The 25,721-nt window shown below is 39.6% G+C and overlaps 1 protein-coding gene across 5 annotated transcripts in view; it reads right to left on the bottom strand.

Moving 5' to 3' along the window:
• The window catches only part of LRRC2 (leucine rich repeat containing 2), a 71,376-nt gene extending 46,679 nt beyond the window's left edge, over positions 1-24,697 (bottom strand). The window contains exons 1-5 of one of the 5 annotated variants that reach the window (XM_054809716.1): positions 24,588-24,688; positions 23,822-23,937; positions 20,356-20,574; positions 11,360-11,505; positions 1,073-1,283 (exon numbers count right to left, since the gene is read on the bottom strand). In XM_054809716.1, the coding sequence (XP_054665691.1) occupies positions 1,073-1,283; positions 11,360-11,505; positions 20,356-20,367 (369 nt within the window). In that variant the 5' untranslated portion in view covers positions 20,368-20,574; positions 23,822-23,937; positions 24,588-24,688. Of the gene's footprint in view, positions 1-1,072; positions 1,284-11,359; positions 11,506-11,648; positions 11,764-20,355; positions 20,575-23,821; positions 23,975-24,587 lie in introns of all 5 variants that reach the window. The other 4 variants (XM_054809719.1, XM_054809717.1, XM_054809718.1 and 1 more) reach the window with 4 other exon arrangements.
• Positions 24,698-25,721: the final 1,024 nt, after the last annotated feature.

Genomic DNA, 25,721 nt, shown 5'->3' with positions numbered 1-25,721 from the left:
TACCTACAAAGTTTACAACACAGCAAAGTGTGCAGTATAAGACTACACAGCTTTAACAATATTTTCAATATCCAAGATTCTTGAAATATGAGACATGATAGCTCTCCAGCAACCAATTCTACCACATGAATGATTGGCATCGGTTGAAAAAATAGTCTCCTTACTAGAGCTGGATGGGAACCAGGGTTTTCTATTTTCCAGAAATTTCACCTATTTTATGTTTATTCAGGAAAGAATTAAAGCCAGAAAAAAATGAAAGCCAAAAAAGAAAATACTTTCATATTCAAGATCAAATCTGGGAAAAAGTTGTGTTTCAGGTCAATCTAAAGAATTGTTTTAGTAAAATTTAGCCACTTTATCAATTGACTTTTTAACTTGCACTCTTTGTAATTAAAATCTCAAAAATAAATTTCAAAATTATAAATTATATGAAAGTCAAAATTCTAATTTTACTTTCTCATTAATAAAGTAGTGTGTTTTCAAAATACATTTCAGTCAAAGCTTTAACAACTCTGGAAAACTTCAGACAAACCTTTGCTGAATTCCAAACGGTGTTAATTCAGAGCTTACTTCCAAACTGCTGTTTAATATCAAACACAACTGCAAGTAAAAAGTGCTTTTTTCAGCAAGACCATTGTGGATTGATGCTAATATTAGTTTCGATTTGAAAAGAGCTTGAGAAAAATGTTATATCACACCATTAGAGCAAGAAGACAGATCTCTGAGTAGTAGAAGACATCAACAAGCCAACAAAGCTGAATATTATTTTCATCTCTTTCCATCCATTGGGGAATTTCAGAGAAAGATACCTTATTGCAATATGATTGCTTATACCAAAATTTTTGAGAGGGCTAAGTTACTTGTATCAGTAGAGGATTTAAAATAAGCATATTTGAAAACTAAACCACTAGTTCAGGGTAAGATAGGAAATGCTTTTGTCACTTCTAACACTGAAAAAAAGCATCAATGTCATATGCATTGGCAAAAAAAGGAAGGTTTTGGAGATTAAAAGTTACAGTGCTAAGCTACCCAAACCTTTTCACAATAGAAACATATTTTCCATTATATTTACCGTCCACTGCTCTCCAGAAAGCTGAAAAATAAACTTGTTTCTTTCCTTATTTGCTTCATCTGACAAAGTATGCCTCTTCTTGGGCTGAGGACTCTTTCCATAAGTGTCCAAGATCTTCTTATCGGTGTCTACAAAGCCATTCTTGAGGTATTTTGATTGAGGAATGCCTTTCTTCCGGCACTCTAGTATGAAATTCCATTCCTGCTTTATCCTGAAATAGTGCCCAAAAGGGTTTATGTGAACCAGGTGAAACAATACAGTACGGGAAACAAGTCTGAAAGCTTGATCTTTGTTTGCACAAGTACTGAACAAAATATAATTATGCACGCAAGGTATTGGTAGTTAAAAAAAAAAATCTTGGAGTCATGCTTAGATTTTCTAGACTTACACATAGATTTCAGATAAGCAGGATTTCATTTACTGACTATAAAACAGAGACACCCAGGGAACAATAGAAAAATGGAGACTGAGCACACTGTCACAAAAAACAGCATGAATGATGCCCTTTATTTCAATAAGGTATGAAATACATTCTCACAGAACAAGTTATATGTATAAATAAAAACAAGGACCTGGTGATGTATGTAAAATTTTTCAGTTGGAAAAAAGTCATTTTGGAAAATTAGAATTCAGAAATATCCCTTTTCCCTGCCCTTTCTCATTCAAGTATTATGATCTATTTTCATTTTTTAGACATTATCTTCCAATATGATCTTAGAAGGTAGAGGTAAAGGTCAAAGTTATCTCACGCCAACTAATTTCAGATTCAATTTCAGTGTAACTTTAGGCTCACCTCCAGGGCAAACTTTTACCTATATAACTTCAGGTGTAAATTCAATTTGATATAATTAAGCATTGCCAAACGCATGTGCTTTAATTTAAGATAGATTTATTTCAGCTTAGTCAATTAAGGAACAGGTTGATTAACTGAAGCAAGCCTTCCTTATACCAAAATAAGACTCTGCAGAGCCCCTTGCATCATAAATCTGAGCTCAGTCTTTGAATGTTAGATTCTTGTGGTACAAGAGATTCATTTATGTAATCTCCAGCCTCTGGCAGAAATTTTAAAGACTTGGAAAAAAATGACAGATGAAGAAGGGCACAAAGTTCAGGATAATGCGCCCCCTAGAGAAAGTAAAAAATGACGTCTTAGAAAGAGAATCACATGCAAGTTTGTAAAGTTCAAGTATGAAGTAACAAAACCTGTGCACATATTCCCAGCTAAGCATGGGACTTTCTCTGAAATGCTAATATGTTAAAACAATGGCACATGAAACAGAATGTCTGGTTTTCTGTCACATACAAGAAATCGGTTACAAATTTAGGTACAAGAAGCATCTTCCAAACTTGGTGAAAACAAGTTATTCTTGAACACTCATAGCAAGGTACAAGACAGAAACTGCAGGGCAGAGTGTATTTATGGGAACATGATAGCGTAGATTAAGAGCCGTATTTGACTCAGTTCTATCAAAATAAATCTTTAGGGATCAAAACTGCATGCCTAAATAGGAAAGGTATTACTGAGACAGCTGTAAACTGCCCAGCACAAATTGTGGCACCCACTGAAACCTTAGGGGATGTTACAGAGATTTGAAAGCAGAGAGCACAGCAACAGCAGGAGACTTCAGCTATCGGCACACACACAGCACATTGACGCACTACAAACAATATAAACTTTTGGAAACTACGTATGACTGTCAGAGCAGGTAGCCTGAGAGACCACAAGAGGACCAGATTTAGTTTCAAGGAGCAGTACGCTATACTTGGGTCATCAGAGAACTACAGAAAGCCCCTTCCGTAACAACGACCGTAATCATGACCGCAATATATTCCCATGCAACATCTTTAGAAAGAGTAAATATGGAAAAGCATCCTTACAAATATTTCAGCAGATAAGCTACATATAACAAAGTTGGTTAAAAGTGCAGCTCCCTGGGTAAAGTGCTGGCAGACTGCACTAAGAAAGCACAACCTCTGAACAAGCACATTCTAAGAAAGCTACTGCAAGGATGTCTTTCTCCTCTCATTTCCAAAATGGAAAAATGAAAAAAGGTAAAATGGCATTCCTCTTCAAATGAAGAAATGAGAAAGCAGTATAAGCTCTGATAAACTTAAACACACACACAGAAAAAGCAAGTGAAGTCACTGCAGGTGTACAAATGAATAGGAAAACAATTTCTAGAACATCAGAAGCAGAAAACCTCTCAAAGAGACGGTGTGAGCAATAACATATCAAGATATGAAAGGAGCAGTGAAGGAATAGTTAAAGAAGTTATTGAGAGCTGCAGAAAGGTTACTCCTCCTTAGCTTCAGTTTTCATTAGAGAGATCAGTACGCTCTTTACAAGTAGGCATCTGGAGGACTTTCTGATATTTAAAGTGTCAATAGAGGAGGCTCAAGAACAACAAAATACATATATATATATTTGAACTAAATCTCCCAGATTCTTTCAGTGTCTAATTGTGGACTGCTTTATACCACAGCAAGGGGTGATATGTAAATGAGGAAGAAAAAGACCAGACAGACAGAAAAACACATCGAGCAACATGTTCAGCTCAGGGAGTCCCTAGAGGTGTAGTAGGGCTCCTAGTGCAGTCAAGGAAGAGTCCACCACCAACCCACAACGTGTCAAAATCTTTTCTGAACCTACTTGATATAACAAAGACAAGAAAACAGGTTAGAGTAGTGATTCTTCAACATGCTACATCTGATACTTCTGGTTACGGAGGGAGAGACACCCAAGTACCTGATTGCACTAGGCAGCCCTACCAAAGGGTATACCCTCCGGCTGCAGTTTGGAAGCGCTCAGATGACAGAATTTTCCATACCAGCAGACATGAAAGTTGAAACACCTCTTTCAGATGCTTTGACACATAAGCCATTTCAGTTTTTAGTGTTGATCTTGCCTATTCAATCTGTCATTTGAACCCAAGAGTCCACTGGCACAACAGAGGACACACAATGCAATAGCAAGAGATCACTAGGAAAAGCTAGAAAATTACACTTTTATATACTATAAGAAAAATAAATAGGCCCAAACCACCTACTTATCTTTTTTTTTCCAAAACTTGTCTACCACTGAGCATAGCTAATCAGCAATAAAAGCTCTGTATTACTGTGCAAGGTGGGTGGGAGGTGAGGTGGGCAGGAGGGGGGCAGGGGGGGAAGTGAATTGAATCCCCAAGGAAGAGAAAAACAAAAGGATCTGAACCATTAAAAGGCAGGAACTGAAAAGCACCAAAATCCTGGCATTCTTTTTTTCTAAAATCTTCTAAATACTCCTAGCATTACTTACCACAGCTGAACTGCTGTTTCTCACATCCTCCTCCAGTCCTCCACATACAGTTTTTCTGTCCCTCTGTGAAGCTTAACTGCATTACTGCCCTCTAATTTCCATGGAATTCCTTCATTTGCTACCAAAGCAATAAACATTTGATCTCAGTGCATAATTCAATGCACTGAAAATCTTGCCCCCAAGATGGTTTTTTTGTATTCATTGCTCTTCACTTATGCACAAAAAATTACTGATTCGTTCCTCACAGTATAAATTCTAAGAACGTTTGAAACTTAAATGTTAGAAACAGAAAGAAGAGGTCAAAAATTCTAACTCTCCATAACAAGTAAGGCACTGAACTGCTCCACTACACCTCAGTGCTGGCTCTGTCAGATAGACCCCAGGAACACAAAAGCAGAGGGCTCAGGTCTGAAACTTTAGTCTCTCATGATGAGGAATATAGAAAACAGCAAGAAGGGAGCTACATTAAAGATGGAAGAATAAACTGTCCTCTGGCACTTTACATGATAACATGTACCAAACACAAATCTCAGGAGGTCATGACATATTGTTAGCCAAATAATATAAAATGCACATAACAAAACCCGCTGTTAACCAAATCAGTCAGTGAAAAATATTGACCTCAGAAGAAAGACAGGCATTAAAAATTAAACCTGGTTAGGAATTCAACATGGATATCACGCACTGATGTCAAAACCTGTGTCAAATTTCTTCTTTACTCATACATTAAATTATGGCAACATGCTCTGTTAAGCTTTTAAAGAATGCCTGCTTAGGGTCACCCGGCTAAGTACTGTGTACAAGCACATTTTAAACAGATGGAAAATTAATTAATAATGGAGCAATAAACATGCATAATTTTGTACAGTACATCTCAGAATGAAAATATGATATATCCCAAGGCTGAGGATCTAACAGTATAGAAACCCCACTTGTACCCTTGGGGTACACACTAACCAAACAAATCAATATGAGCCTTCCTAGCCCAGAGGTGTGACTTACAACAAGCTGGTATGTATCACTAAGCAAAGATTACAAAGCTGTAATTTGCAGGTTACAGTTAAGATCAAACCAAAGGGATCTATTCAGCCACATGGTTGTCACTCAGCTCTGTCATTGTCAAAAAATTGAGATGATGGTACTTCTTAAAGGATCTTTATAAAATAAATACCATTTTAAGTCTTCTTTTGGTGACAATTCTCAAATAAAATAAATTACCACTACATTTGTTGTATCTGAGGGCTATTACATGAATCTTCATGAAAGACAGGAAAGGCATCTAAACCAGTGTGGCAATCAGAGGAAAAAAAAAAATCCACACAAATAAAATCAGCCTTTAAATATGCTAATATACTTTTAGATAAATTAAATTTCTGGCCCTGGCACTTTAAAGGCTCCTGATATTCCAGGAACACGTTTTCACATATGACAAATAAATGAGTTAGTTACAAAATCACAGCCCTCCTGAAGTTTATGTCTTTTTTATTACTATTCAGCAATAAAATATTTGATCTTCCTCCAGAGCTTGGTCAAACAGGTGCAGTCAGATTAAAGAAACAACTACCATTTTCAATATTCAAAAAAGTGGGTGTTTGTCAAGTCAAGCCTAATTTAAATGGGAGCATGGACAAAAAAATATATCTTTTTCTGGATGTAGGACCTAGGTGAGAACTAAGGTTCCAACTCAGCTAATTAAACCAGTATTTTCCCTTTAATCATGCAAATAGTCCAACTAATTTTAAAAAAGACTGATTGCATGCTGCTTATGTTTGCCAAAAAAAAAGTTATGTTTCAAACCCTTATATCTGTAACACAAAAGCACACTAAAGCAGACTGTAAATGGTATAGAGGAAAGGTTAATTCTGGCAAGGTATTTCCCAACACATTGCTGTTTTTCAGTAAGCTTTCAGAGCAATACACTATAGATATGAAACAGAATCAGCAGGGAAATGGAATAATCAAGTATTTCCATTTTGGTTAGCACTGAACTTGTCTTCAGGCAAGTACTCCCCAAACATTACTTCACTATTGGAGTATATCTGCAGCAAAGAGATTTAACAACATATAATTAATTTTTTTTTATTATAAATATTTCCTTTCAAGGATATGGGAGCTCTTTACTTGGCATTTTAGATTTTCCAACAAAAGCGTGTATCTAATCAACCTGATACAAAGAATGCTGTAGAACAAGTTCAATGATTGGACCCTTCAAAGGAGAGATCAGCTTGGAAAACAAGTTTGCATTAGTAAGGATTTCAGAGCCGTCCCAGTTAATGAGGAGTAGTTGGGTTCCTTTGAATGGTTCTTCCTTCTGCAGTTACCCACTGCTCAGTGTCTGATTAGAAGGTCTTGAGGAAAAGTTATGCTTCTTACTTAAAGAAAGGAAGTTTCATTAGATGGCACTGTTTCCCCTAAACGAGGATGGAAGAAATAGCCAGGACACTATACGGTGACACCAGTTTAGTACTCCTGGGTGATGTTTAAACCCACAACCATTAAATAATCCTATGGAATTTTTACAAGAGCAGTACAGTTAAACTGGAGCTCTGCCCAGACTAACATTCCTGATGGACGAGTAACATTTGCTTCAAATTCAATTGGATTGATTTAACTTCAGTCCCTCTGCCAGGCTCTTCCATGGGTTGTAAAGGATTGTAGCTCAACAGCAGCTTTTATCTTTCAACCCGTTCACATGCATTATATTAGATGCAAGGTCTGTATGCACAAGTGCCTAAGAACAAAAGCAAATAACATAAGTGGTTATTAGCGCTGCAGATCTACTCCCAACTTGTTGCCTATAATTCGTGTTTGGGGCTAAGGACTCCCAGCTTGAGTTTTACTTTTGCTTAGAAAATTTTCTGAATTGGGTATTGAGCGGGAGAATAAAGATAAACATCACAAATAAAATCTTCGTTCAGGTACAAATAGAGTTATAACACTGAAGTTTGGCAGAGAGACAAATCTATTTTATTAAACAAACACATAACCTCTCAGGGAAAAAAAGTCACTGTCTGCCTGTAGAGTGAAAGTTTTCTTTTGACTTTTAACATTCAGGAAGTGCATAGCTCAGAAAAGTAATACATGCACGTTTAGCTAGCCAGACCTTGAGAGGAACTTTTTGGAGAAGAAACACTGGAAGCGGTGGCTGAACAGTTACCTCTGCTGCATGTTTGGTTGGTAGACAGGGGAGGCTGTGCCATTTCACAGCAAAGATTTAGATAGCTAATCTGGGCAAACAGCTCTGGCATTTCCTCACTTGAATGCTTAATTTGTTGGCCTTCAGCCTTCAATTTTTACCTTACCTGCTTTTCACACAGAAGACAAACATGTTGCAATCCTAAAAAAAAAAAATCTAACCGTAAACTTTCACTCTCATTCCCTTTCCAAAAAAATTGACAAGTAGAAAGGAAAAATTATTGAGGAAAATCATCATACCACATCAAGTTAGTCTGACAGCATTAAGGATTTCAGGGTACAACATCAGATTGTTCACCACTATCAGAATCTAGAAGATGAAATATAAAACAGTGCCATAAACACAAACTTCTTTCCATATTATGGACTTTCATAAACATGTAAATAACCCTGGAACAGTGCACATTTTTCGTAGCAGTTTGAGTTTCATGTCCTATGGGAGATTTAGAATGGGCTCGTATGATAGAATTAAGGACATGAAGTAAAATGAAACTGCTCCTTCACAACAATCTACTGTTTCTTTTTCTTTTATACTCAGTTGCTGGTTTATATATACCCCCTGCCCCCAGAAGCCGGCGTTCCTTAAACTGCTGCACTTCCACAGTCCCACAAAACCAAAGGGGAAACAGAGGACTGAATTAACTCCACCCAAAGTGATCTGATACCCCTATCTCAGAGAGCCAGAGAAGAGCCTCTCACAATATTCTCAGTTTGTTCTCCAGAATCAGCTTTCACTGGCCAGCTGCTTAAACATCTGTTCTAGACCTGTAAATTCCCCAGATCTTTACAAGACCTCACCATTAATGCAAACACAGTTCAGGCTTTGCATTTATTTGTGAGGTTTTCCTCTGAGAAAACCTTCAGTCAAAATAAAGAAATATCTTACATGTGACTGCTTACTGACCCTGCATGAGCAAAATTACCTTGCCCCAAGGCAAGCACAGTTCCCTAGAGATTAATTGGGAATTTTTCCTCAAATAATACATACCACATTTCGCTACATATTATCAGGTCATTTTACACAGCAACACAGCTGATAAGGATCTGCATAATCTCAGGGGCATTAGTGAATTGTAACCTCTTTAAGAAAAACTGGATTTTGGTTAAAAAAAAAAAAAAAAAAGCAAAGCAGCCTCAGCAGGCCAGACTCCAAACTCATCTGTTACATGAGTATATTTGCAGAGAAAATCTATTAATTTCAGCCCTCCTTGGGAATTCACTCTGGCTGCTGGCAAAAGTAAATATGTAGAATCTTAAATGCAGTCCTCAATTTGAGAAACTGCTTTCTTTGAAAGTCCTTCTGTAATTATCATTTTGGGTCACAATCCTTTGAAAATACTTTCTTACTATGACTTGACAGTAAGTACTAGCATTGATTTCAGTGGACCTACCTGACAGAGGTAAAATTTTAATCTCTAAATAGAATACTAGAAATCAGTCACACATGGAACTCCCTAAAATAATGACATGTATTTATACAGGGAAACATTATTTCTATTAAGCATTTAATTATAATTACAATTTTATCTATACTTTTGAGCTAACAGCAAGCAAAACCTTGTCCTGTTTTGGGCCCAACTTTTGGAAGCACTGAAAAGCATCTAAGAAGCAACTTGTGATCAGACCTTTAGGACCTAAAGGCCAGTGGCCACTGCACACCTTATAAAACAAATATTTTTCTTTTAACTGGATTTTGCATTTTATTACCACTATTTTCCTGACTTTTACCATTATTCTACCAGTTTTATCCATGCTATGGGGCCTGCATCATAAGAATGGACATGAACTTTGCCATTCATTTCAGTGGGTGAAATACTGATCACTCACGTTCAGGAAACAAGTCTGATATATTTTCTCCTTTTTTCAAAGAGCTCCAAAAGAAGCAGGACTAACTGGAAAGCAATCTGATTGCATGAAGACATGTAACAAGACAAAGTATCCTATGCAAATTGAAAGCTAAAGGAAGAAAACAAAAATCCTTTGTGCATGCTGAAAGTGCACTCAAAACCTTTTACTTCTCTGCATCAAATCCCAAATTCCCCATCTCCAGTTGGTGCAGGAAGATAAAAGAATGACTTTGGACCTCATTAGTACAAAAGAGCAGAACAGGTCAACCTCCACTCTTTCAGCTGTAGGGGTGGCTACAGACAAATAACCACAGGCAGAAACAGCAGAGATTGTTGTTATAGAATACACAATTCACAGTAAGAAATGAGGCTTAACATATGCTACTGACAAAAAACATGGGAGCTGAAATTAGCTGCCTCAGAGCACATAAGGTTACCCTCTTTCCCTCTTCCTTAGAGAAGTTCCCCATGCCTGGTGCTTCTCGTTTGCTTTCGTACTAGTGAACTCAGAAGTTATCTTCTGCACCACAGAAAACCAAAACCCAAACAAAACATGGCAGGGGCGTGTTGACATTTAAGTTGACATTGGGACTGACCTTTCATCAGTATGGGTCTGGAGTCCTAGTCATAATATTCTTTTTATGATATGGCCGCAGTGGCACACCAAGAACCACTAGCTGGTACAGACAGCAGTAAAGCAGAGAGTTGTCTGCTTTATCTGCATTAGAATTGCACAAAGCCACTCCTTAATGTAGCGTCTGGGACAGAAATAAGGGTTGATTGAGTTTCATCCCAAATCTTTTCCACCATAAAGGTTACACAACAGCAAACTTTTTCTATCCCTCAGCGCATACCAGAAAGAAAGCTTATCCTTGGTAGAGAATTTAATCTGAAGCACAAGCTTTTTTTTTTTTTTTTGGCTTATTTTTTGCTTTTTTTTGTTGTTGTTAGGATTATGGTTTTTAATGCAGGCTTTGGGTAGAGATGGAAGAACCAAAACTACAACTATGGATGTTTTGAAGAGGAAGTTCTTGCAGAAAGAGCAGTCAGACTTTGCATTACCCTGGTCTCCTCTTAGCCCAGCTGCTCTGTTGTCAGTGTAGCTGCACTGGCAGTGAGAATCTGCGAGTGTGGGTCTCCTGAGACGGCTGAAACACCACACGAAGGTTCAATGCAATGAGGCTTTTAAACAAGGGCACTGTTTAACCCTGTGCATTTTATTTTTAAAGCAGAAAGTGATTTTTATTGCTTTGTTCTTTTCTCAGAGGGGAAAAATGATAAGTCATATATTTCCAACATTGCCACCACAGTATAATATTTCACTGTCTGTAATGGGAATGAGCATAAAGAAACAAAAATATTGCTTAAAGAAACCATAAATTAAATATAATAAAAACAATAACATGATTACTGGGTGTAAGCATTATAATCAAAGCTTTAATATTTGAACAAAGAAAAAATCCTCTGATAGTTCTTTTATTCTATCCTCTCTCTCCTATTCAGAAGCAATTGTATGTGTCCATTTATTTAATTCCTTTTGTTTCTCCTGTCAACTCAACAAAAAGACCTAAAGTATTTCTTAGTACTGAATTTTATGAGCATGTTTTCATGAATTCCATAATAAAAACCCATACTTTTATACAGCACATAAGCAATAGAAAGGTAGAAAGTGTATTATTTTTCTCTTCAAATTAAATCTACACAGTAGACAATAAAATACAACATTAGTAAATCACAATCTACATAGGAAAGAGCAGGGACTAATGAAATACAGGTACTGTTTGTGCTACATTTCTCTTACAATCATCTGAGGAAAGGAGGTGAGAAATCATTGCAACCAAACCCCAAAAAAATAAAATTTGAATCATCTGATAATGCTTAGTATATGGTAATGTTAGTGGACAATAATAATGGATTCCATTAAAATAAACAGCAGAAAAGTTGGCTTACTTCTCCAATGAGCTTTTTTCTAATCTTTCTTTCTCTTTCCTCTGACGTTCTTTGTTCTTCTTAACTCGAGTTTCCCACAGTCCTCTTATGAGAGAAAAGTCAAATATTATCACCTGATGCCCCATACTGTTGACATTAAGCTTCTCCTGCAAGAACAAACCATCATAAACACTTCAGGAAAGAAATATTGAGAAAAATAAGGAATCGAACAATCAAGTTTCATTACAATTATCTGGGAAACAAGGCTGAAGCCATAAGAAATATTAACATAGTATGCTTTCCACCTTACCTAATTCCTCTAGAGTTTTGTGCTGGCAGTAATCAGTGTAGCATACAATTGACTTCTACATAAAATCCATGGTAACACCTAAATGTTGAAATTTTTGTAATCCTTGCACTTTTCCCTGTCCAAGATAAAGACACATTTGCAAAGAAATACTAATTTGATTAAGTAACACTGATGAATATAACTTTAAAGACTTTGTTTTTTAACGATTTATATAACTAATATTAAAATGAGAGCTCATAAAGAATTTATTCATAGAATCATAGGATCATAGAATGGTTTGGGTTGGAAGGGACCTCAAAGATCATCTAGATCCAACCCCCCCTGCCATGGGCAGGGACACCCTCCACTAGACCACGTTGCCCAAAGCCCCATCCAGCCTGGCCTTGAACACTTCCAGGGATGGGGCATCTACAGCTTCTCTGGGCAACCTGTTCCAGTGCCTCACCGCCCTCACAGTAAAGAATTTATTTCTAACATCTAATCTAAATTGATCCTCCTTCAGCTTAAACCCATTACCCCTTGTCCTGTCACTACACTCCCTTGATAAACAGTCCTTCACCATCTTTCCTGTAGGTCCCTTCAGGAACTGGTAAGCTGCCATTAGATCTCTCCAGAGCCTTCTCCAGGCTGAACACCTCAACTGTCTCAGCCTGTCCTCACAGGAGAGGTGCTCCAGCCCTCTGGTCATCTTTGTGGCCCTCCTCTGGACTCGCTCCAACAGCTCAATGTCTCTCCTGTACTGGGGCCCCCAGAGCTGGACGCAGTACTCCAGGTGGGGTCTCACCAGAGGGGAGTAGAGGGGCAGGATCACCTCCCTTGACCTGCTGGTCACACTTCTTTTGATGCAGCCCAGGACACGGTTGGCTTTCTGGGCTGCAAGCGCACACTGCAGGCTCATGCTGAGCTTCTCATCAATCAATACCCCCAAGTCCTTCTCCTCGGGGCTGCTTTCAATCCATTCCTCACCCAGTCTACAGCTGTGCTTGAGATTGTGCCAACCCACATGCAGGACCTTGCACTTGGCCTTGCTGAACTTCATGTGGTTCACACGGGCCCACCTCTCCAGCCTGTCCAGGTCCCTCTGGATGGCAACCCTTCCCTCCAGCGTGTCGACCACACCATACAGCTTGGTGTCATCGGCAAACTTGCTGAGGGTGCACTCGATCCCACTGTCCATGTCACCGACAAAGATGTTGAACAGTGCTGGTCCCAGTACCGACCCCTGAGGAGCGCCACTCGTCACCGTTCTCCACTTGGACATTGAGCCGTTAACCACAACTCTTTGAGTGCGACTGTCCAGCCAGTTCCTTATCCACCGTGTGGTCCATCCATCAAATCCATGTCTTTCCAATTTAGACACAAGGATGTTGTGTGGGACAGTGTCAAATGCCTTGCACAAGTCCAGGTAGATGACATCAGCTGCCCTTCCCTTATCCACGGACGCTGTAACCCCATCATAGAAGGCCACCCAGTTTGTCAGGCACGATTTGCCCTTAGTTAAGCTGTGTTGGCTGTCACCAATCACCTCCTTATTTTCCGTGTGCCTGAGCATAGTCTCCAGGAGGGTCTGTTCCATAATGTTGCCAGGCACGGAGGTGAGACTGAGCAGCCTGTAGTTCCCTGGGTCTTCCTTTTTACCCTTCTTAAAAATGGGGGTTATGTTCCCCCTCTTCCAGTCGGTGGGAACTTTGCTGGACTGCCAGGACTTCTCAAATATGATGGCCAGTGGCCTGGCCACTTCATGTGCCAATTCCCTCAGGACCCGCAGATGCATCTCATCAGGTCCCATGGACTTGTGCACCTTCAGGTTCCTTAGATATTCTCGAACCTGATCTTCTCCTACAGTGGGTGGTTCTGCATTCTCCCAGTCCCTGCCTTCTGTGACCTGGGCAGTGTGGCTCAAGGATTTGCCAGTGAAGGCTGAGGCAAAGAAGTCATTGAGTACCTCAGTCTTGTCCATATCCTGGGTAACCAGGTCACCCGTTTCATTCCGGAGGGGACCCACATTTTCCCTCGTCCTCCTTTTCTCACTAACCTACCTATAGAAGCTTTTCTTGTTGTCCTTGACATCCCTGGCCAGACTAATTTCTGTCAGGGCTTTGGCTTTCCTAACCTGATCCCTGGCTGTTAAGACAGTTTCTCTGTATTCTTCCCAGGCTACCTGCCCTTGCTTCCACCCTCTGTAGGCTTTCTTTTTGTGTTTGACTTTGCCCAGGAGCTCCTTGTTCATCCACGGGGGCCTCTTGGTGTTTTTGCCTGACTTCCTCTTTGTTGGGATGCATTGCTTGGAGAAGGTGACCCTTGAATATTAGCCAGCTGTCTTGGGCCCCTCTTCCTTCCAGGGCTTTGTCCCATGGTATTCTACCAAGCAGATCCCTGAAGAGGCCAAAGGCTGCTCTCCTGAAGCCCAGGGTAGTGAGGTTGCTGCCCTGAGGATCCTGAATTCCACCATTACATTCATTGTAAATCATGCAAAAGCATTTTATCTTAGCTTCTCTTGTATTGATCTTTATGCATCCAAGCTATCGTGTTCTACTGGAATTTGAGAATTTCCAGTGTTTGCATAGCAATGCCTTGTGAAAGGTATTGAAAGACCAGCCCTGTAACATACAATGAAAACTTAACCTAAGTCAGAGAGACATAAGGTTTGAGAACACATGGTCCCCATTTATTAGTATGCATAGAATTACCTTGCAACAATTGAAGGCTTAGTATCAATGTATTACATCCCTTGCAGTTAAGAACTGAGCTGAACTGGACCCTAACTTGCCAAGCTTTCCATATTTAGTTAAAACCACAGAAACTTCTTGCAGGAACCTTGCCCCTCCTGAAGCCCATGACAAATCTCTCATTTCCTTTAGCAGGCATGGTGCTTGAGCTTGACCTAATACGAATGCTACCTTCTTTTTACTCATGGAAAAAGCCATGCTGTGGTATCCTTAACAACCACAAAAGATGAAGACCTCAGATTTACATCTTGTGAAACACAGCGTGACTGGCAACATAGTGTTCCTTACTAAACTCTAGCAATGGTTCACTACCAACAAAGGAAATAAATCACCTACTAAATCACTAAGGCAAGTACAGATACAAATCTTGATCAAGTAGGTAAAACTGTACTCCCTTGCTTGGAGTCACTGGTCAGGGTACAATCATCACAATACACTGGTTTTCATGAAATGCAGCTAGATCATTTACAGAGGACTTCTGTCATGCTTACTTCTTTGCTGCTGATCCACTGCAACCAAGTCTTATAAAACAAAGTTCAAAGCTTTTTAAAAATAATTGCTTCTACCAGATAAAAGCAGAGAAAAGGAAAAATCAGTTACTTAAACTTTGCTTGAGAGTTCATTAGGTACCACATTTATTTTACCATTCATAAGAGGGGAGGGGAGGGGAGGGGAGGGGAGGGGAGGGGAGGGGAGGGGAGGGGAGGGGAGGGGAGGGGAGGGGAGGGGAGGGAAGGGAAGGGAAGGGAAGGGAAGGGAAGGGAAGGGAAGGGAAGGGAAGGGAAGGGAAGGGAAGGGAAGGGAAGGGAAGGGAAGGGAAGGGAAGGGAAGGGAAGGGAAGGGAAGGGAAGGGAAGGGAAGGGAAGGGAAGGGAAGGGAAGGGAAGGGAAGGGAAGGGAAGGGAAGGGAAGGGAAGGGAAGGGAGGAGGGAAGGGAGGAGGGAAGGGAGGAGGGAAGGGAGAAGAGAGAAGAGAGAAGAGAGAAGAGAGAAGAGAAGAGAGAAGAGAGAAGAGAGAAGAGAGAAGAGAGAAGAGAGAAGAGAGAAGAGAGAAGAGAGAAGAGAGAAGAGAAGAGAGAAGAGAAGAGAGAAGAGAAAAGAGAAGAGAGAAGAGAAGAGAGAAGAGGAAAGGAAAGAGAAAGGAAAGAGAAAGGAAAGAGAAAGGAAAGAGAAAGGAAAGAGAAAGGAAAGAGAAAGGAAAGAGAAAGGAAAGAGAAAGGAAAGAGAAAGGAAAGAGAAAGGAAAGAGAAAGGAAAGAGAAAGGAAAGAGAAAGGAAAGAGAAAGGAAAGGAAAGGAAAGGAAAGGAAAGGAAAGGAAAGAAAAGAAAGAAAAGAAAAGAAAAGAAAAGAAAAGAAAAGAAAAGAAAAGAAAAGAAAAGAAAAGAAAAGAAAAGAAAAGAAAAGAAAAGAAAAGAAAAGAAAAGAAAAGAAAAGAAAAGAAAAGAAAAGAAAAAAGAAAAGAAAAAAGAAAAGAAAAAAGAAAAGAAAAAAGAAAAGAAAAAAGAAAAGAAAAAAGAAAAGAAAATAGAAAAGAAAAAAGAAAAGAAAAAAGAAGAAAAGAAAACCCTGGAGGACCATCTACTGATCATTTAAAAAGCAATCTGCCCGTTCCTTTACTGGGTGTTTTCAAGCTTGTATCTATTACTTTTTCCTCAGACCTTACTGTGATGGTTTTTTCCAAGCTCTACATCTGTCAACTGGGGCTATTTATTATCTGTCCTTCTATTACAATATTGAGGAGGAAGGGGGAAATTACTCTCTCCTCTGCGTTTTTTCTCTTGTAACTTTGTAACTGTCCCTTTTGTCTTTCACCCCCTTTCACCTATACGTTTCTCTATAATACGTAACACATAAAGGAATAATTTCTTCTGAGTCAGCAAAACACCCTCATGTCCTCTGGAAAATGCACGTCATAGACTAAAATGGATTATGCATAGGTACAACAAGAGGAAACGTTCCTGCCTGTCCACCTCGCCATCTCAGTAAGAAACACTCTTACGGAGACTAGTCAGAAACCAGTATTTTTCTATGAAATAGTCTTCTGTATCTTAGGATGTTTATATGAACTGCTACTTTTGCTGTTCATAAAGCTGCTCCTATTGCTTGTTTATCTTTACAAGCACTAACAACGAGGCAAAGGTAGTTCCGAGCAGTCTGCTGACAACAGCCAAGTCAAAACCGCATTAATAGCAGTGTAATGAGAATGGTGACCTTATTCTCAGTGGAAAGGTTTATCTATAATCAGCTGTACCCTTCTCAAACATATTCACCAATAATTTACAGGAAACTGTTTACTGCATAAAATAAAACATTCTCCTCTACTGCCCAAATCAAGAAACCCAGTGACAAGGACTTCTCCCTCACAGTAGCTGCAGACCAGCAGTCACTCTACAGGATCTAATTCATTTTAATAGACCAATTCATAGCAGTGTGTTTTGGTAGAAGGACTATTGCAGGAGCTGAATTGCTGAGAGACAGTGAAGTGGCAGCTGGACACTTGACCTCTGTTGGAACTAGATGGCCTTAATCAACACAAAGTCTAAATAAACTGTGAAAGTACTCTATTTCCTTGACTTGTTCCCCACCTTCCTGTCTCCCAGGTTAAGTCATCTGTTCTTTATTGAGACACTGATTTATTAGACACTCAGGTTGGAAAAGTTCGTGCAGCTTTCATCCACGTATTGGATTAGGCTGCAATGCATCAGGGCTTTTCTTCATCGGTAAAACCAAGCAGAGGAAGGTGGGTGGGACATGAGAGGTGCCCATCATAACTCCTCAGGACTAATCTCTTCAGAAGGAGCAAAGCCATAAATCCTGATCAGATCACAGGGTGGCTAAGGCTTTAGAAATATTCATCAGGACAAACATGAAACTTTGTTGCTATCTGCAGCTCCAAAAAGGTCACCCAACAACCCTCACAGGGCTGTTGCTTTACCCCATATCCAAGTCCAAAAAATGGACATGAAGTATCAAGCATGATGGCAGAATGTATATTTCCCAAAGTTCAGACACCATCATTTTCCTGATGATGAGATGTTGCCCAGAAAAGAGCACCTGGCAAGCTGGCAGAAGCTAGACTTATCTGATCCTAAGTGTAGGTTCTTCGGGATGCTTACTCATGCATGGCAAGAATTTGTGACAGAAGTGGCAGCTGGAAATAATAATTTCCATTTCTAGAAATACATAGGGCTGTATCTGTTCAAGTTCACATACAGCAGTTGCTGTCTTCCAATCATCAGGTTAGGCCTGCACAAGAAAACCCAACGCTATCATCTATTAGTACTCACAGGTGGAAAGTTACATTTGGGTAAAGAAATGCCTCATTATAGGCTTCTTTCTAACTTCTTCCCTTCAACTGGCATTCCACACCTGTGTTCCCTCCCATACTTTGGCTCTTCACAGGTAATCACTATTAGCATTTTACCCATTGTCAGAAATCACAGAACCAGGAAGGCTGGAAAGGGCCTCTGGGGGTCACCTAGTTCAACTGCATTGCTCAAAGCAGTCACATGGTTATTCACCCAAATCTACACATACTTCAGCCCCTTTCCTCTTCCAATTTACCCATCCTTTTGCAATTCAGCATTGCTCTTTTCACACCCCATACTTACACATGCTCGTTAAGGACAAGCCTTGGTCGTACTTGTGAGGTTTACCTGATTCACTAATAGGGCAGTAAGTTAAAAACAAAAACCATACTCAAGTTATTTCTCACCCAAGAAACAGGCAACCTTGCTTTCATTAAGGACAAGTCCTGACCTCAAAAGCAACTATCCCCTGCATCTGCAAGGCCCTAATTCATAACTACACTGAGTTTGCAGCTTAATGCCATCTTCCTTGGGTGACATATACATCTAAATTACACTGTAGATCATCAGCACACCTTTCTTAGATGATGCATGGTCATAACACTCATTCAGTCTTATGAGTTATTAGTGAAATAGATCACAAAAGCAAGGCTCTTTAGTAATGTGTGATAACGAAAGCACAGTGCTTTCCAGGAGAAAAGGGATTCAGGAACATAAAGAGAAGGCAAAGATGTCATTTACAAGAGAATCACTTGTGGAGAAAATAGTTGTGTGTGTCTATGGAAGCAAATAATCTTATCCCTAGCCATTTACACCTCCCAAGAAGTAATCTACAAGGCCTTAATCTATATCCTTAAAAGGCAACATACTGGGAAGTCAGTCTGATTTCTTATCTTTCCCATAATGGTTAGCTCAGAAACAAACTGGCTATTCAGGATACATTTCTTTATTTTAAATGATTGCAAGATTTTGCCTTCATAAGCAGCTACATATTACATTTAAGACAATATTTTTAAGTCATACATATTTTAAGTAATTAATTCTACAATAAAAAAGAGCTTTTTTGATAATAAGAATTTGCATTAGTTGGCAAAGTAATACTAGATTTTCTAACCAGAGAAAATTGTACTAATGGCAGAAGACAGAAGTCTCCCTTTGCTTCACTCCCTCTCTCTCTTTATACTTTTCATAAGATGAGGGAGAAGAAAAAAAAAAACAACCACTTATCTTAAAAAAAAGAATCCATTTGAACTCCATGGCCTTCGCAACATCTTCTTTTTCTCCACTAGCAGGTTAGGTCATCTGCAACCTTGTCCCAGTTTTCATCAACACAGGACTCATAAGAATCTTTATAACTAGCATTTCCCCTCTCTACATTCTAAACCACAAATTCATATTTCTCCTCAGGGCTATACTTTCAGTCCCAGATACTACAACCTACAAACTTTTCTCAGTTTCACCGCTCCTGAGTCCTATGCCTTCACTAGAGCACCTTAGAAGCAACTGTCCTAAGCAACTCTCTCAACCTTGCCGTACCGCAGACCCCATCTCAACACTGAAATCCATCTTTACTTCTTTCCAGGTGAATTTAACAATCCATCACCCCTTTGGGCCAGCTGAAGTGAAGAAGAAGCTCTTGCTCACATTAAGAGCACTCTTTTGCTATCAGTATTTGGATTTAGGGCTCTGACTGCCATGAGCTATACCTGCATGCAGGGACGTATACCTTTACAGACACTTCTGTGAGATTTCCAGTCTTAAAAAGAAGACAACACTGTTCCTTTACAATCTTGCAAAAATTTTATTCATTTAACCTTATATATAAATAGGCCTAGTAAAATCTAACACAGTCCTTATGTGTATAAGGATATTGACACCCCTAAGCATTTGGAGGATTATGGGGCAAAAATAGCAAAATCTTAGTGATAATACTCATTATATGTTTTCATTGAAATGCCATAACATTAATGCCAAATGTTATTGCTAGTAAAAGCATCTGCTTAAGTATCTGCATGGATTATTTTTATTTTATCATTTATATTGTCGTTTATTTTATTTTATCATATAAATTCACCTAAAGGTATGCAGTCAGTTCTCTAGCATCTACTTTCGACTCTCTTCTTTAAATAGTAGGAGTACCCAGGAGCACTAGACCAGAATCTATTTGGTAAAGTGTTGAAAAACTGCAGAACAAAAAAGAAGATGTCTGCCTCGTAATGTCTATAATCTTCAGGATTTTCTATTTATTGTTATTCGTATTGTTGCTACAAAGATATGCATACTTCACACGATGTCAACCCACCAGTAAAACTAGAGAGATTTAGTATGCTACCCCTTAAATACCCTTGCTCCCTTCAGCTACTGATATCTGCATCCCTTGTTTACAGCTCTGCCACAGACCTGTCAGGTGTTTCCACTGCCATATTCGACAGCAGACAGGACCTCATGAACACTTACTTGTATTAGTTCCCACTTGGCCTCTGAACCCAGAGCAGACATTTGACTCTTCCCCCCCCCAGGCTCAATAAAAAGGGGGAAATGATGAGTTGCAATACATCTGGAAGTGTAACCAGCCTGGGATATGGAGGAACAATCAGGCAACTGGGTTTTAAAATGGACCGCCTTTTGGCAGCTCCTGGTGTTTAATGCTGAAGGAGTTTCGTTTCAGTTACCTGTACTTGCATCACAAGATGCCATTGTCTGCCTGATCTTTGAGAAGCAAACTGTTTAAGGATACATAAGCTGAAAGTAACACTGCATTCCAGACAGAAGGCCTTCCACAGAGAAGTGCTCTTCAAATCAGCAGCTTCATCAAATGAACAGTTTGCAGCCTTTCTGCTCTCATCTTAGCATCTGAGATGTATCAATGTATAGATGCACTGAGGAGCATACTACAAAAGATTAAAGACAAGGCAAGGTCGTCTTTGGAAAGTATTGGTGCACAAGGGTGAAGTGTTCTTAGATATGATGACTGTGGCCTTCAACTGTACCAACGCTTCTACAGTTCCTCCCTGTTTACCAACATTATCTCTGTCTTGTCTGGGGTGGTTTGGATACAGCCAGTCATAAGCCAAAATTATATTGCCTTTATTATACTACAGTCTAGTCTCTTCTGAACATAGCTGGCATCAGTGTTAATGCTGGCCAACTTGCCTGTGCACAGTGTATTCTGTAGAACAAGACCTGTGTCTTCTCTTGAGTCTGGAAGATGTCCAACATAGTTTTGATACTAGAGACACAGCCAATATTAGTCTCCATTACAGCCCTCCTGAGTACACAGGGGGCCTGGTTGCTCTCAAAACAGCACTGTGTGTGCTTTCCTTTGCTGCTTTACATGAGTTACAAAATTATTAATGTTTTGGTTTCTTCAATTTGTTTAACAGCCTCATTCACCTGGGTCCTTTTTCTTTCAGATAACCACTGTGGGAGATCTGCTGCAATCTTATGAATATTACTGGCAGGATTACATAGGGGGAAATGTGGGTGAACATATTTCCTACCAATCCTGCAAATAATTTCTTAGGAAATAAGCTCACTCACGCTGTGCTTCAGAATGATCAAGTCATTTATCTCACAAGTCTTTAAATAATTCAAAGAAAATCTGACATTTGGATAGCAACTGAACAAATTTTTTGTGTTATCAAGGAAAGATTAAATTACAGAAACATGCTGTGATTGAAAGAGCAATAGAAATGATGACAATGTTCATAGTATACAACTATATTGTGCTAACTGTGCACAGCTTGTAAGTGGGGTAGTGCTTCCCTGTGCCACTTAGGGAGCAGAAGAGAGCTGCAAGGAGGAAGCTTCTCTTCCCTACCTAGTCTTGCTGCCAGTAACAATCTCTTGTGGTTTTACACCAGCAGGGAATTATCCTCCCCACTAGTTTGGCTGCTTTGTCTGTCGCTAGACTTGCCGAATGTGCAGATTTGACAGTCAGAGTTTCGGGTCAGGGATCCAAGTTAGATTGTGCTTCTGATCATATATGTGTGCATGCAATGGCTGGGTCCTGGGGAGCACGCGGGCAGGGCAATGCTATGGATCACAGCGGGTGCCCCCCTGAAGGCCTGGGTCCACAGAGATCCAGCAAATGCAGCTGCGCCGTGGAATAAATAGAAGAGGAAAGGGACAAGCTGCTCCAGGGCTGGAGAAAGCAGTCCCGACACCTGGACATAAGCCCAGATGTTTTAGGAGTTTGAAATGTTCCCTCCTGCTCTCTCAAGAGCACAGTCTCAGCCAGCCGGCTCCTAGATAAACAGACAGAGACAGACAGTGACACTTTCAAGCTATTAATTAGTCCAGGTTTCACTGAGGTTAATTTCAGAAATTAGTGTCTTTGCATATCATGGGGCTTAATCCTGAATGCTCTGATGAATCAAGTTCTTTTTGAGTTTTCTGCTTTAGCTATTTCATAAAAGAGGCATTGAGGAACAGAATCTGACATTAGTGTCCTTCACACACAAATAAATAACTTTTGTATTGTTTACATACCACAGCTAAGAGAACAAATATGTTTTTTCTTAACCTACTCCTTATACTTCAGGTAGAAATAACTATGAACATCATAAAATTAAAAAGATATGTGAATATAGATATGCAGAGGCTGAGCTTGGTTTCCTCACAGTTTTATATGCACATTTCTCTTTGTCCAGTGCTGCAGCACAATGTCTTACTGACACTTTTCATTAATCAGTTCCTATTCTGGATGTAAATTAACAAGTCTCACAAACAAGATTCCTCTTTATCACTGCAGTCTTCACATCTTGATTTTTAGACAATTTTTCACAGGGTTATTCATTAATTAGGTCTTTAATTATGGATTAATTAGCAGCTGAATTACAATATTCCTTATACTTCCTCAACTCTTGTAGCACTAATATGTTTGCCATCAAGCATGATAGATGTTACATGTGCAAGGGGATTTATTACAGATGTATTCCCCTAGCACTTCAGTAAGCTGACTAATTATTCAAAGTGATTCTTCCACTGACAATGAAGCTAATGAAACACTGGACTGACGTCTGCGACATAAATCCATTCTTTTTTTTTTTTCACTGGGCGTTGCTGAAGAAATATCTAATTCTCATAAGATTGAGAGAGGGCTGATGTGTTTGAAATGTGCATGTATTTTAAGCCTGCTTCTTGTCAAACGAAAAACAGTAAGCTCAAAAGTGTATTACATATTTTTAAAGGTGGTTGAGTCTATGAGTGTAGCTGTAGTCAGCAGCTGCAAACAATCGTCTTAAGCAGTAGACGAGTCCTGGGAAAGGTCAAGGGTGTGCTAAGAAATGTTTAGAGAAACCCCACTTCATTACTCATATACGAAGACCCATGGCAAATAAAATTGCACTCAGTGCCACTGAACAAAACATGGAGACTTCCATATACAGTTAGATAATCTTAATTAAGCATAAAATTACAGTCTCAGGTTTCTCAGACCTGTTTTATGCCATCCATTTTTTTAGCGCAACATTTCATTGACTTATTCTCATTTGTCTTAAGGTTAATGGACCTGGACCATCCCCAGGAAGTGAGGCTACTACTGTTACCTTTTGTGTACAGGGTCCAGCCTCTGAAGTTATCTATGTGGATAACAGCATCATAAATGTTATTTTAGGCTCCCTGTCCTAACTGAAACTAGCCAAAAAGGCCCTCAAAATTTTGGTCATTTCCTTTTGCTCCCCAGGGTCCATTTTCCATGGACAGATGTGAAAATCCAGTCCTATCACCTGCATCTTCCTCTACTGCAGAAGGAGAACAAAAGCCTACGTCTGACCCACGGCATCAAGCCTCCTAGCCCTTTTTCCAGTTTTGATACAAGATAATTTTACTCGTACGTTGAGTAAAATGCTCATAGCCAGTTCATAAGCAGACAAATTCTGTGATTTAAGAAGATATGGCACACAATTTAGATAAGCAAGAGAAGATGCTGCTTTCAACTACTCCAGCAGCGAAGTTATTTTAGCTCAAATGGTCCAAACCCCACCACAGAGTCATGAGGTGGCAGCCGTATTTTATCACTCTCTTCTGTTACCACAACCGTGTCTTTAGCCTTTCCTGCAAAACCTTTCCATGCCTGTGGATAGTAGACACAGGTGGCATGGGTAGCTGGATGTCCTCCTTGGAATAATTCCCTACCTTCACCTTCTGTCTGAGAAAAGCAAAGTGGATGAAACTCTTTGGTAGGATCTGCTTCTTCAGCTAATGGGCATTATCATCCATCACTGATCCTCGAAATGGTGTTCACTGAGCTACTGTTGAGAGGAAGAGAGCTGGTCAGTACCTTTTAGCCTAGAGAAAGTAACATGTCAGTGATAGACAGCACATAAATACTTATGGTAGCAACAGCAACAACAATAATGACAATATTTGACTTTAAATGATAGGTTCTGTTCACAAAAGATTTAGCAGGCTAGATTTTCTATACCAGTTAGATTAGCTGTAAGTGGCCTTCAGAAACTGAAGTTCTATAACTCTTCTTAAATTCCACTCTAAATTTTGACAGACAACAAAGATAAATGACCAACTTCTCCAACCATTTTTTTATTGAAAATCATTCTCACACCAGCATATGTCCTTGCGAGGGTTTATTACAACTGAGTCATGGAGTGAGTCTTGAAAGCTTTCCTAAATTATAAAGTTTGGATTTGTCATGAGTGTAAATCTACTTAGAGGAACTATATATGGGATGAATCTTACTATCTTTAAAGGTATGCAGCAAACGCACCACTTTGGACTAACGCTCCATGATTCAGCTATTTTTCCCATATACATTATCATTTAAAAATCCACAGCATGGTAGCAGCAACGAAGACTTGATAATGACTTCTCACTTTCTCTGCTATTTCCAACCTTGACCCCACACATCTGAAGAAACACAATAATCAGCAAAACTGTCACTTACCTACTACTAAAGAACACGATTGTCCAGAGCTCCCGAGTGTGCTCTGCGGTTATTCAATTTGGGACACTGAGGTTGTTTATAGCAGCAGCATAGCTCATGGCCAGCCAGACCTGTTTGAACCCCACAGCGTGACTAGCCTTCCAGATGTACTAATATGCTATATTTGTAAAGTGATAACATGATCTGTGGTCTTACAGCAGAGACACAGGCAGGATAAAGTATCTACACTGCATGACTCGACACAGGACGAGAAACAACAGTGCTGGGACAGCATCTCATTTGCACCAAGGAAAGTGTGCAGAGCTAACGTTACTCATGCTTATGTTTTTCCTTGGAAAAGGGCAAGGAGAATAAAAAAAAAAGTAATGTAGTCTGCATTTTTCTAGTACAGAATATCTCTTCCTCTCCACATCCGTTTAAGTGCTAGAGATAAATAGATCCACATGCACGCAGATGCTCACCGTGCAGTCGCCACGAGTGATTGATTTACAGCAATTCCACTTTTGCTTGCTGATGGTGGCTCGCTTTTTCTTATGCCTGCTGCTTGGTATCCATGACAGTATTCCTGCTTACTGTTAATGTTGTCCCATGGCCAAGCAGGGCAGGGCTGTGAGGAGCAGGAGGCCATCCCTGCTGTGACATTGGCACTGCTGGGGCAGCGGCTGATGGCCCTGTGGGGCTGACATGGGGTCCAGGGCCGTGGGAAGATGGGGAAGGTCCCAGAGTCGGGGAGGGTTGGGGAAGGGGGGGGGAGAAGATGCAGGCAGGGACAGGGAGGCTCATAAGGGCCCTGGGGCCTCATATGATTCAGCATGAATGGTTGAAATTTTCTGACTGTACCTTTGATGAGATAAACCCATTCATTCCTAATTAGAAAATCTTTCTTGGTCAAAAAATAACTTATTTATACCTAACCAGAGAAAGAAAGAAAGAAAGCACTTTTAGCACAAGGGTTTGGGTCTGATGTTTTCAAAAAATAAAGTTTTTCATCAGAAATGTTTCCAAAAACTGCTTTTCATTTAATTTGCTTTTAAATTCTGCTTTCAATTAAAATATTATTTAATTTTCTGATTAAAAAAGAACTGGCATTTTTCAAGCATCTCTGTTTATTATTTATCACTGCCAGTAATAATA

Source organism: Grus americana, chromosome Z, assembly GCF_028858705.1.
Source record: "Grus americana isolate bGruAme1 chromosome Z, bGruAme1.mat, whole genome shotgun sequence".
In the NCBI taxonomy this organism is placed as follows: Eukaryota; Metazoa; Chordata; class Aves; order Gruiformes; family Gruidae; genus Grus; species Grus americana.
Note: the sequence above shows the minus strand (reverse complement) of the source record. Positions and strands in the feature narration are given on the sequence as shown.